The sequence below is a fragment of the Emys orbicularis genome, chromosome 11 (genome assembly GCF_028017835.1).
Source record: "Emys orbicularis isolate rEmyOrb1 chromosome 11, rEmyOrb1.hap1, whole genome shotgun sequence".
Taxonomy (NCBI): Eukaryota; Metazoa; Chordata; order Testudines; family Emydidae; genus Emys; species Emys orbicularis.
This window is the reverse complement of record NC_088693.1, coordinates 39,311,327-39,325,189: the sequence shown is the minus strand read 5'-3', so window position 1 is coordinate 39,325,189 and position 13,863 is coordinate 39,311,327. Positions and strand designations below refer to the sequence as shown.

At 39.5% G+C, this 13,863-nt stretch overlaps 1 protein-coding gene across 2 annotated transcripts in view; it reads left to right on the top strand.

Annotated features, from left to right (window-relative positions):
* The window catches only part of TLK1 (tousled like kinase 1), a 147,414-nt gene that overhangs the window by 73,322 nt on the left and 60,229 nt on the right, over positions 1–13,863 (top strand). Inside the window, exons 4-7 of one of the 2 annotated variants that reach the window (XM_065413228.1) lie at positions 2,630–2,705; positions 9,261–9,307; positions 9,830–9,922; positions 10,394–10,396. In XM_065413228.1, the coding sequence (XP_065269300.1) occupies positions 2,630–2,705; positions 9,261–9,307; positions 9,830–9,922; positions 10,394–10,396 (219 nt within the window). The remainder of the gene's footprint in view (positions 1–2,629; positions 2,706–9,260; positions 9,308–9,829; positions 9,923–10,393; positions 10,397–13,863) is intronic. The other variant, XM_065413227.1, reaches the window with a different exon arrangement.

Sequence of the window (13,863 nt, the reverse complement as noted above, 5' to 3'; positions counted from 1 at the left end):
AGTAATTCTTTTAGAGGCAGACTATTACAAATGAATACGTTTTATAAAAGGAAATATAAAGGCCAAAATTAAAAACTATCAAGCCAAGATAGAAACAAGTGGTAAACCACAAAATATACAGGTAAACCAGGACCTGAACCATATAAAGCAGGGGCGGGCAAACTTTTTGGCCTGAGGGCCACATCGGGTTTCAGAAATTGTATGGAGGGCCGGTTAGGGGAGGCTATGCCTCCCCAAACAGCCAGGCGTGGCCTGGCCCCCAGCACCTGTCTGACCCTCCCTGCTTCTTGTCCCCTGACAGGCCCCCCCGGACTCCTGCCCCATCTAATCCCCCTGACCACCCCTGGAACGTCCATCCCTGACTGCCCCTGCCGCCCCATTCAACCCCTCCTCTCCTTCCTGCCTGCCCCCCGGGACCCATGCTCCATCCAACCACCCCTTCTCCCTGTCCCCTGACTGCCCCCCGCCACCCCATCCAATCCCCCCTCTCCTTCCTGACTGCCCCCTGGGGACTCCTGCCCCCATTCAACACCCCCTGCTCCCTGCCCCCTGACCGCCCTACCCCCTATCCACACCCCCGCCCCCTGACCACCACCCCGAACTCTCCTGCCCTCTATCCAACCCCCCCGCTCCCTGCCCCCTTACCGTGCTGCCTGGAGCACCGGTGCCTGGCGGCGCTACAGCCACACTGCCCGGAGCACCGGGACAGGCCGCTGCTCTGCAGCTTGCAGCTCCGCCGCCCAGAGCATTGCGCCAGCGGCGCAGTGAACTTAGGCTGCAGGGGAGGGGTCTGGGTAGCGAGCCTCCCGGGCCAGGAGCTCAGGGGCCGGGCAGGAGGGTCCTGCGGGCCGGATGTGGCCCGCGGGCCATAGTTTGCCCACCTCTGACATAAAGTATAGGGGTCTTGGCAACATGTCAGCTTTGTGTTTTTCTTCATAGTTCTGGAATCTGACATTGGAGGACTTCTAAAAATGTTTTTTTCTTGTTTGTAAGTTTTGCTGACGTTTATAAGTGAAGACAGCTTTGTTATTTGGGGAGTGTTCACCAGATATTCCCCAGCTCCATAGCTCTTGAATTTGTTGTAATTCATATGGTTCCATTAGAAGAAGAAAGGTGCTGATTGGTTTCTGGAAAACATTTTGTGGTGATTTGAACTGATATGCCCGAGTTTTGCATATGCATTGTGCATTGTCATATGAATACTGTATTTACCAAAAGTGAAAATTACCTCCAGTATAATTTTAGACATCTTATTAGAGTGCTAATACTGTTTGCAGTTTAAGGTTAAACTAAACAAAAGGAATGAAAAGGGTTAAAAGAAAATGAAATATTTTTTCTACAAATTATTGGAGTTTTTATTTTTTCAAAATGAAATTTAAATTCCTACAGAGGTTTATAGATGAGAAAGCTGATACTTTTACAATTGCAGAATAACTAACTTTTGGGGAAATTGAAAATGATTGTGTAGACATATTTAATAGTTGTAAAGGCTGTACAGTTTTAAAATTATACTCAGCATTTACATTGGCTATTTAAGATGCTATATTAAAATGCTAATAATTGAATAACATTTGATAATAAAATCACTTAACTATTTTCCAATGAAACTGAAAGCAGAAAAGGATGGATGAGAGGAAAAGATTACTTTTTAATGTCATCAATACTTGGTTAAATCTTGTCAATTTATCACTTAACATTAACTTGCTTTGTTCACAGAATGTTCATTAAATGTTTAGACTGAACATAACTTAAGATAACAGTGTATCACTCAACAAACATCACATAGAGAAACATTTGTAAGCACTGTGTTCCTGTAGAAAGATACATTTTGAAAATAGCTTTGACAAACTTTTATTCTTATATCAAAACGGTGCAGTATATGGAAGTCAGTAGTGCCCAGAGCTGTCGGCTCGGATTTGGGCCCCTTTCAGCTGGGCAGTGTACAAATATAGTAAAAAAAAGCAGACTTTGACCGTAAGACCTTATTATCGAATTTAAAACTACAGTAGAACCTCATTTACGAACATCAGAGTTATGAACTGATCAATTAACCACGCACCTCATTTGAAACTGGAAGCATGCAACCAGGTAGCAGCAGAGATGGGGGAAAAAAAGCAAATACAGTATGGTGTTAAACATAAGCTACTAAAAAATATAAAGGGAATGTTTTAAAAAAAAAAAAAGATTTGACATGATAAGGAAACTGTTTCTGTGCTTGTTTCATTTAAATTGAGATAGTTAAAATATGCATTTTTTTTCTTCTGCATAGTAAAGTTTCAAAGCTGTGTTAAGTCAAGGTTCATTTGTGAACTTTTAAAAGAACAATCGTAGCGTTTTGTTCAGAATTACGAATAACCTCCATGCCCAAGGTGTTCGTAATTCTGATGTTCTACTGTAAACACAACACACAGGTGTAATAAACCTTCTGAAGGGAGAGAGTACAAGAGTAAGAACTCATATTGTCATCTTTTTCCTTCAGTTAAAATCTGAAATTATATTCATGCTGAACTGAGACCATGTTTTAAGAATGAGATTTTTTATTTACTGCATGTAACAATAATATAAATAAGTAGAGCTGTTGCTGGATCAGATTCTTTTGCATTTAAAGACATTAATTTGCTTTTTGTAGACTCCAGAGAAGAAACAATCAGAACCTTCCAGGGGAAGAAAGAGGAAAGCAGAGAACCAGAGTGAAAGCAGCCAAGGTACACCAAACAGTTTTTGAATTTTAGGATATCAGTTAGGTATTATATGCATTTAGTCAAATTATATTTGCTTGAAGACATGAAATTTAGGGATTGTCTGCTCAGCCCTGCAGTGCAAACTATGAGGTTATGAATTGCAGTGCACAGTGAAGTTTTGCACTGTAACTGTCCTGTATAGACCCTGCTATCGCAAACTAGAAGGTACTTAGTTCGTGTTTCAAACAGGACTACATTAACACAAACTAGGTATCTTTTAGTTCATACTAGCAGGGTCTACACAGGACAGTTACAGTGCAACACTTTAGTGCTCACTACAGTTCACACCCAGTAGTCTGCACTCTGGGGCTGTGTAGACAAGCCCTTAGACAGCCTTACAGAGTTCTACACTCATTGCATGAGACACAGGATTTTTTTAAATGGTGAATAAAATATATCTTTTTCCCCATTATCAATCTTGGGTAGGGACAGGCAAGTAGATTCTGTATCTGAGCTGTTAAATGTGTAAAAGAATTTTGCATGGCTGCAATTAGCTCTTGCCATTGTGACATTCTACTTATTTGTTCAGAACCGCAACAATTCTTCTCACTAGTGTGCCTCCGCAGTTACTTTTCTTATTTCAGCTGATGAGCAGGAATTCATGGTTTTAAAGTTTTCAATTGCTTGATCTTCAGATGAATTTCCATTATTGTCCTGAGTGACCTTTTTCCATCCAACAAATGTTCATAGGGGAGGATTAGAATAATTGGGGGGGTGGGGTGGGGGGGGGGAGAGAATCAGTAGAGTGAAATAGATGATTTCCATCTGATGTGGCTTGGCTTTGACTTGAATCCAGCCATAATTGTTACTATCCAGTGACTGTTTAGCCCAGGGATAGGCAACCTATGGCATGCGTGCCGAAGGTGGCATGCAAGCTGATTTTCAGTGGCACTCACGCTGCCTGGGTCCTGGCCACCGGTCCGGGGGGCTCTGCATTTTAATTTAATTTTAAATGAAGCTTTTTAAACATTTTTAAAACCTTATTTGCTTTACATACAACAATAGTTTAGTTACATGTTATAGACTTATAGAAAGAGACCTTCTAAAAATGTTAAAATGTATTACTGGCACGCAAAACCTTAAATTAGAGTGAATAAATGAAGACTCGGCACACCACTTCTGAAAGGTTGCCAACCCCTGGTTTAGCCTTTGTGAAATGTGTGGTGCTTTCCGTCCATTTCCTAGTGGACAAGTATATGCTTGTTCCTCAAAACACCATCATGATACTTACTAATCGGTACTCGTTCAGACAAGTATGGGGTTCATTGAAATATCCTGTCTCATTTTAAGGTGACCTTTTTAGGGCAGGAATGGTAGAGATTCATAAGTCTCTGGGTAACTATCTAGCATATAAAGAAAAAGTAGTTGTGAGAACAGGGCCTATTTTATTGTTTTGGTGTTCCATTTGAACTAATAAATATCCCTTTAAATGCAAATATATAAGCCAGGAGCATTGTTCATTTGCCTCTTGGTCATTTACTGTGTTTTTTGTTTTGTCTTTGTGGTTGGTTCTTGTTCTGCCTCTGAGTTGATACTTGAATACTTTACCTGTTCTAATCACTGGTAGGCCTGTTGAACTGGCAGTTCAAACTATGTAGATTAATTCTAATGATCAAGGTTGCTATTTTAAAATACTGTGGCTTAGCTGCCACTAGCACCTGAGCCAAGGGTATATTTACCAGTCTGAGCAGGATGGTGTAGGTTTTAGGCTCCTTGGTGATGTACACATGGGAAATTTGTGGCTCTGGCAACTGAAGGAACAGAATGTCAGCTGATTAAAAGGAAATTGGAGCCAACTCTGAGGGCTTATGGGGTTTATTCGTAAAGACAATGTAGTGTGATGTTCCCCTTCCCTTTACCAGAGTGACTGATAAGGCATGACCTGCCCAGGAAATTACTTGGGAAGGAGGGGGAGTTTAGGGCCTTTAAATACAGAGCCTTCTTGGGAGCAAAGATAGAGAACTCCTTCAAGTGGATGTTTGGTATTTTTGGATTGGAGAAATTTGTTAATTTGTGACTGCTTAGTTTAATGTTAACATGGTTTTAAGTCACTTGATAAATCACAGTCACTTGTTTGGGTATGAAAACTTATGTCTCTGGAACTGATTTCTATTAAATATCTCTGGTCTGCTTGATGCTACAGTGGCAATATTTCACACATACAGATAAATAAGTTGGGAATTTTTCTTGTAATGTCTTGCCAAGACCTGAATTTAGGGTTTTATATGTTCCCTGCAATAGCTGATGACATCACCGGCATATAAAACAATGGAGGCAGCTGCATTCCTTATAATGCTTTAGATGTTAATGTTGTTAACTGTTACAGAAGATACTCTGAAAACTAGAATGAATAAATAAATAACTGGCTTGCATTATAAAACAATCCTTTTATCCATTTCTTTTAATATTGAAGTTATTCTAGGAAATTTTTTAGTATGTGTCCTCGAGATTAATTTCTCCTCTAGCTACTTATGCATGATGTAAAGAATAATGCAGACAGTCTAACTTTGCCTTGCAATATATATATATTTTTTACATTTTTCAGGGAAGTGTAGGCTATCCCTTCCCATGTTAAGCCAAAAAAGCAAAGTGGAAGATATGTTGCGTTAAAATACTTCTGTTTAGATCATCATTTTGATTTGAGTGTTTACTGCTATTTAAATGTATAATATATTTTGTTCTAATTAAAAAAAGATAGTTTAAGACAATCTGACAGCCTCTCCTTTCACTTACTCGACTCTTGGTCTCTTAACTGTTGTGGTACAGTCACCTCACAGAGGCTTTGCCTATTCTAAACTTTTTTGGGAAATTTCCCACAGCTGCTCTTCTAGTGCTCCCATCATTGCTGCCCTGGATGAAGTGGAACAAGTGGTAGTAAAAGCAGGAAATTTTAACCATTTCTTAGAGCAGACAACCTGGTAATAAAAACTCTTATGCCCTGTTTACAATGCTGTTACTGCCAATAGAACTTTATAACTACAAAGTATCGTAATGTAGACAAGGCAGTAGTGTCCTCCATGCTAGATAGGACATGAATTTCAAATGTGAAAAACAAGCCGAAAAAATCTGTTTATAGCATAGGATGACCTTTCTGGCCTTCCTTATAAAGAAGCAAAGGCACAAAGCCCAGTTTTTTCCCTTACCGATCACTTTTAATGCTTTTCAGCTGACAAACTCCTTTCTTGCCTATTATCTAAAAGCTGACCTGAAGGGATAAGACTGGTGTGGAGATGGAGAAAGTGGTAAAATGGTGCATTTGTTTAAAAACCTTAATAAACCATCTCTTTCTTTACTGAAATCATGAAGAGTAGGGGGTAGGTAAGTGTAGGGAAATGGCTTTTATGAAAGAGACTTGCAGTATGTGGTGGAATCCACTAAACTGTGTGATTAAATGCCATCCTGCTTAAGTAGGGTGATTCTAAGGGAACAGGTTTGTTTAATGTGTTTCAAAAACTGTAAGAATTGGTTAATGGCAGAATAAGTCAATATAAGTTGCCTTGTACACTGTAATAACTTAATGTGTTGTAGAGTTAGTTATCACTGAGTTGTCACTCAGCATGATAATTACAATACATTTGGGACTATGCTGTTGTGTTCTGTACAGGTGTGTACAGATTTGTTAGAATAAGCTTCCCTCTGGTTCTTTCCTTTGTTCACATCTTTCTGTTTTCCTGATCTCTTATGGCTTCTCAATAAACCATCTTGCCCCTAATATGTCTAAATGTATAATGATTTGTATGCTTTGTAAAGGCAATTAATGGAAATAGAGGAATATCTCCTAGCATAATGTATTTCTAGGTGCGTCTGATAATAGGTTTGAGTGCTTAATTTGAAACAGCTGTATATCTAGCATGATGTGACAATTAATGGGGTCTACAGTAATTGTAAGAGACAGCTGCACCTTCATGGCAGTGCTTACCTTAAACCAATGAACAAAAACCTCTAGAAGCTTAATGGTTGAAATATCAAATGCACTTTTTGGAAAACAAATGCATATGTGTTTCTTTTTTAAAATAAATTTTCTGTGGCTTGGTTCCCCAGTGTGGTTCCGCAGTTCTTCTTTTCTGGTGTCAGGCAGTGGAGGAGCAAAAGATAGGCAGTCTCCCTCCCCTTTCAGGCACTGTTCCCAGTCTCTTCCTTCCTCTCAGTGAGGAAAACAAAAAGTGCTTCACATCGATGTGTTGACTTTAGACCTCAAGCACAGGCACTATGAAAGATAGTACAGAGGAAACAGACAGACACTCTGGAAGTGGAAAGTGTAGCCTGACAGTGGGTGCTTCCTGCAAACCATCACTGCCGGTGTGTCTGGATTGTCTAGTCAGCAATTCAGCAGTCCCCTGTCTTGCCAATGGGAGTAAACCCGTATTGAGTGGCCTCCCCTCACTTTAGGGCACTCCCACTAGATTCATTCTAGAGAAAATGCCTAGAACAGCAGGGGAAAAAGAGCTATGGTGCTTCCCCAGGTCCCTTACCTATTCCCAAGGTGCTTTCTTGGTTCTGAGGGAGAGCCAGAGGTGCTTAATCTTGAGACCATTGCGTGGACCTAAAAGAATACAAAGCCCACCTGTTCTCTACACTGAAGGACTCTACCCTAATTTACCCCAAGCAGTTTACTACACTTACTCCTCTGTGGAGCTTTTCTCTCCTGCTCCCTCCTCAGTAACCTACCTTCTTTCTTTGGACTTCACTAGAGATACACAATGAGGACTCATCCCATTGGGACAAGTTCCTTAGGGTTGTGTCCTATCTTAAGCCTCCTGTGAAGTCCCTGGGTCCTCAATAGGGTGCTCAGTGCTTTGCTCAAACCTTGTTGAATTCTTAGCTTTGGTGCTTCTTACTGTGCTTTCCTTGAAAGTGGAATTCTTTAGTCGAGGTCGCCTTCAGCTGACAGTGTATGGCATTTAGTATCAGAGGGGTAGTTGTGTTAGTCTGGATCTGTAAAAAGCGACAGAGAGTCCTGTGGCACCTTATAGACCAACAGACGTATTGGAGCATAAGCTTTCGTGGGTGAATACCCACCTCGTCAGACGTATTCACCCACGAAAGCTTATGCTCCAATACGTCTGTTGGTCTATAAGGTGCCACAGGACTCTATCGCTTTTTATGGCATTTGTTTGCTATCAAAACTGTCTTGTTTTTCTTAAGGAAAAATTAATGCTGTGCACTTGTTATAGCTTCCTTACCAAAGCAGTTTCTTCTTTTCATCTGAACCAGGAGATTTTTCCCCCCTCCCCCAACTTCTGTCCGATCACCAAAGCCCAGAGGAAATCCCCTGACACTGTTTGGATATCTGTGGGACAGTGAAGGTGTACCCTGTCTCAAACACAGGAGTTCAGAAAGTCTCATTCCCTCTTCATGATCCGAGAGTCCCTGCAATGGTTTAAAGCCTCGGATTAACTTCCCCTGCTGGAATTATGACTGACTTGCAAGGGGAAAAGAGATGCTATCATCTCCACAAGGTGATACTCATTCTTTCTACTCTGTTCAGCACCTTTGCACCTTTATATTGCCCCAGCTGTCACAGCCTACTGAGTTAGCTGGTCAGTAATTTATTGTTGCCTCCATAAATTGGTACTGTACTTCTAGTTAGATCAGGGGTCAGCAACCTTTCAGAAGTGGTGTGCCGAGTCTTCATTTATTCACTCTAATTTAAGGTTTCGCGTGCCAGTAATAGTTTGTTTTTAGAACGTCTTTCTCTAAGTCTATAATATATAACTAAACTATTGTTGTATGTAAAGTAAATAAGGTTTTTAAAATGTTTAAGAAGCTTCATTTAAAATTAAATTAAAATGCAGAGCCCCCCAGACTGGAGGCCAGGACCTGGGCAGTGTGAGTGCCGCTGAAAATTAGCTCCCATGCCGCCTTCGGCACGAGTGCCATAGGTTGCCTACCCCTGAGTTAGATTTTGTCCTCACTGTTTTTGCCCACTCAGGTTGAGGAACTGAGCAAAGGGACTAGTATAGAAAGTGAGTTGTAGGCTAACCAGATTTGACATTTTTGGCAAGTCGTTGACTGGTGAGCCTGGAGACAGAGTGCCTAAAATGTGGAGGAGCTTGGCACCTAATCTCTTGTCTGCTGACATTAATGATGAACATCTCATCATGTTAGATGGGGATAGTCTTGTGGCTAAGGCACTGGAGTGGGAATTAAGAGAGATGATTTAATTCCTGGCTTCTCTGCTACAGACGACTTGTGTGAGTTGAACAGGTCAGTCTCTCTGTGCCTCCGTTTCCCGTTCGCGTAAAAAAAAAAAAGGGCGCATAATTATACTTCATTGCCATATGTGGATGATGTGAGAATAAATTAGTTAAAGTGCATGGAGTTCTCAGATGCTGTGCTGATGGGATGTCATATGAATATCTAGATAGAAAGATCACCCATTGGCTCACCAAGCCGCAGAAAACTGCTTAGCAGATTCCAAGACTTTATTTGACATATTGTGTACTTTTCACCTCTGTAGTAAGTATAGTGGTCTATTTTTATCACTTCTAATGTCTTTAATTTTTTCTTTAACTTCAGGGAAAAGTATTGGGGGACGTGGTCACAAAATTAGTGACTATTTTGAAGTAAGTTTTTTATTTATTTTGAAAATTACTTTTTTGATTTCTTTAATGTTGCAAGTAACTGTATAAGATACTAAATTTAGTTACATTCACAAGCATAAATGTAAAGAGTATTGCACTACTCAGGCAACAGATTTGTTTGGATTGTCACCTGCCTTGATTTAGAAACAAAATGCATGGCTTTCTATACAAAAGTCACACATACAAGTCATGTCTACACTATGAGCTAGCAATGTCTTTTAAATGTTCTCTTGGTCTTGCTGGAGCTGAAAAAGGACGAGGGAATGGACGGTTTAAAATAATTAGTTTTTAAAATGTCTTTGGAGGTGTTTGTAAAATTTCTATTTAAATGAAAGCTACATCTTGAATAGTGGGGTTTTTTTTGGTTTTGGTTTTTTTTGCACTCTCCTTCCTTTAGACATATAGGTTGTGCAGTAATACAATAAGTGATATTATTATTATTTTGCCTTACATCCATTTTCGATAAGAATGTTAACTAATTCTTTGGCAATGTTTCCTCTTCAGTACCAAGGTGGAAACGGCTCCAGTCCTGTAAGAGGCATATCTCCTGCAATCCGTTCTCCTCAAAATTCACATTCACATTCCGCCCCTTCTTCTGTAAGTTTGAACTATTAATCTGTTCAATTTCAGCCTACAGTACAAAAGTTTTCAGTCACTGAAAGTAACCTTAATTGGGAATCGCTGATTATAAATGATAACTGTAAATAGTGCAACTTTCTAAACTTATTTTCAGGAAGAAATCTATTTCCTCTGTAGTAAGTATAGTGGTCTATTTTTATCACTTCTAATGTCTTTAATTTTTTCTTTAACTTCAGGGACTAAAGTGACTAAAGTGAAATCCCTGCAAGTTGCGTGGGCCCTTTTTTTAAAGACACCATAATAGAGGCTCAACTTCAATGTATACCCCAAATTAAGAAAAACAGTAAAAGAACTAAAAAAGAGCCACCGTGGCTTAACAACCATGTAAAAGAAGCAGTGAGAGATAAAAAGACTTCCTTTAAAAAGTGGAAGTCAAATCCTAGTGAGGCAAATAGAAAGGAGCACAAACACTGCCAACTTAAGTGCAAGAGTGTAATAAGAAAAGCCAAAGAGGAGTTTGAAGAACGGCTAGCCAAAAACTCCAAAGGTAATAACAAAATGTTTTTTAAGTACATCAGAAGCAGGAAGCCTGCTAAACAACCAGTGGGGCCCCTTGACGATGAAAATACAAAAGGAGCGCTTAAAGATGATAAAGTCATTGCGGAGAAACTAAATGGATTCTTTGCTTCAGTCTTCACGGCTGAGGATGTTAGGGAGATTCCCAAACCTGAGCTGGCTTTTGTAGGTGACAAATCTGAGGAACTGTCACAGATTGAAGTATCACTAGAGGAGGTTTTGGAATTAATTGATAAACTCAACATTAACAAGTCACCGGGACCAGATGGCATTCACCCAAGAGTTCTGAAAGAACTCAAATGTGAAGTTGCGGAACTATTAACTAAGGTGTAGTTTATGATACTAAACTACTCAAGATAGTTAAGACCAAAGCAGATTGTGAAGAACTTCAAAAAGATCTCACAAAACTAAGTGATTGGGCAACAAAATGGCAAATGAAATTTAATGTGGATAAATGTAAAGTAATGCACATTGGAAAAAATAACCCCAACTATACATACTACATGATGGGGGCTAATTTAGCTACAACGAGTCAGGAAAAAGATCTTGGCGTCATCGTGGATAGTTCTCTAAAGATGTCCACGCAGTGTGCAGAGGCAGTCAAAAAAGCAAACAGGATGTTAGGAATCATTAAAAAGGGGATAGAGAATAAGACTGAGAATATATTATTGCCCTTATATAAATCCATGGTTCGCCCACATCTCGAATACTGTGTACAGATGTGGTCTCCTCACCTCAAAAAAGATATTCTAGCACTAGAAAAGGTTCAGAAAAGAGCAACTAAAATGATTAAGGGTTTAGAGAAGGTCCCATATGAGGAAAGATTAAAGAGGCTAGGACTCTTCAGTTTGGAAAAGAGAAGACTAAGGGGGGACATGATAGAGGTATATAAAATCATGAGTGATGTTGAGAAAGTGGATAAGGAAAAGTTATTTACTTATTCCCATAATACAAGAACTAGGGGTCACCAAAAGAAATTAATAGGCAGCAGGTTTAAAACAAATAAAAGGAAGTTCTTCTTCACGCAGCGCACAGTCAACTTGTGGAACTCCTTACCTGAGGAGGTTGTGAAGGCTAGGACTATAACAATGTTTAAAAGGGGACTGGATAAATTCATGGTAGCTAAGTCCATAAATGGCTATTAGCCAGGATGGGTAAGAATGGTGTCCCTAGCCTCTGTTCGTCAGAGGATGGAGATGGATGGCAGGAGAGAGATCACTTGATCATTGCCTGTTAGGTTCACTCCCTCTGGGGCACCTGGCATTGGCCACTGTCGGTAGACAGATACTGGGCTAGATGGACCTTTGGTCTGACCCAGTACGGCCTTTCTTATGTTCTTATGTTCTTATTTCTTCAAACCAAACAAGTAGTATTATAAAGTTCAAATTTTTAAAAATGCTTTCAGTAAATTTTAGGTTTATAAACTAGGATTACTGTCTGATTGAAACTTTGTTGTAAAATCTGAAGGGAAGCTCCAAGTTAATGATTATACTGTATAACTTCAGGTAAATGGTCACCTGGTATGGGTGGTTGTTGAATTCCAAGTCATTTATTTAAAATAAATTCATAACTTTTTCACTAAGTAATTTCAAAAACTGGACATAATAGCATCTGTTCACATCTACCCTACACACATTAACAAAAAAATTTCTTAGTCCTTTTTACTAGGAAGGATATAGTGAGCAATCCAGGTTGTTCTGTTATAAGCAAAGATAATGATAAACCAACAGATTCTAGTTAAATTTAAATACATGACTACTGTATCCCTTATAACTCTCCTTACTAGTAATGTTTTGAAATTTGAAAGTTGGGATTTAATTTGAAAATAAATAGTTTCCCCTCATATACAGGCTTGCAGTGTCAACGTTGGACTTGCCTTTGTTTAACTCCAGGTGGAAGGACCATTTCTGTCTTGTTTCCCCCATCTGGACAAATCCACTTTATTCTGCTTGTTGGCAGCTTCAGAATTTGATCTCCAAACTTCCTTACACTCTGTTGCTCAGAAAATGTTTGAGTTTTGCTATATAGGGGGCTGTTGATTAATCGCACTGTTAAACAATAGAATACCACTTGAAAATTATTAAATATTTTTGGATGTCTTTCTACATTTTTCAAATATATTGATTTCTATTACAACACAGAGTATAAAGTGTACAGTGCTCACTTTATATTATTTTTTATTACAAATATTTGCACTGTAAAAATGATAAACCCAAAAGAAATAGTATTTTTCAATTCACCTCATACAAGTACTGTAGTGCAATCTCTTTATTGTGAAAGTATAACTTACAAATGTAGATTTTTGTTTTGTTTTGTTACATAACTGCACTCAAAAACAAAACAATGTAAAACTTTAGAGCCTACAAATCCACTCAGTCCTACTTCTTGTTCAGCCAATGGCTAAGACAAACAAGTTTGTTTACATTTACGGGCGTCACCTGAAAGTGAAAACAGGTGTTCACATGGCACTTTTGTAGCCGGTGTTGCAAGGTATTTACGTGCCAGATATGCTAAACATTTGTATGCGCCTTCATGCTTCAGCCACCATTCCAGAAGACTTGCTTCCATGCTGATGATAAAAAAAAATAGTGCGTTAATTAAAGTTGTGACTGAATTCCTTGGGGGAGAATTGTATGTTCCCTGCTCTGTTTTACCCACTGTGACGGGTTGGATCACAGAAACCCTCTTGGGAGCTGCCACCTGATGTGTCAAGACTACTACTACCCCTGCCTTCCCTGCCAGCTCGGTGACCCAGCACCCTGTCCTGCTGAGCCAGACACTCCCATCTGCTCCAACACAGACCCAGGGTCTGAATTACTTGCCCCAAAGCTGCAGGTTTACCTGAAAGCAGCTAACAGAAGTGTTCCTGTCTTTAACACTCAGATGCCCAACTCCCAATGGGGTCTAAACCCAAATAAATCCGTTTTACCCTGTATAAAACTTTTACAGGGTAAACTCATAAATTGTTCGCCCTCTATAACACTGATAGAGAGATATGCACAGTTGTTTGCTCCCCCAGGTATTAATACATACTCTGAGTTAATTAATAAGTAAAAAGTGATTTTATTAAATACAGAAAGTAGGATTTAAGTGGTTCCAAGTATTAACAGACAGAACAAAGTAAGTCACCAAGCAAAATAAAATAAAATACGCAAATCTATGTCTAGTCAAACCTAATACAGATAATCTCACCCTCAGAGATGCTTCAGTAAGTTTTTTCCTCAGACTGGACACCTTCCAGGCCTGGGCACAATTCTTTCCCCTGGTACAGCTCTTGTTCCAGCTCAGGTGGTAGCTAGGAGATTCTTCATGATGGCTCCTCTCCTCCCTTTGTTCTGTTCCACCCCTTTATATATCTTTTGCACAAGGCGGGAATCCTTTGT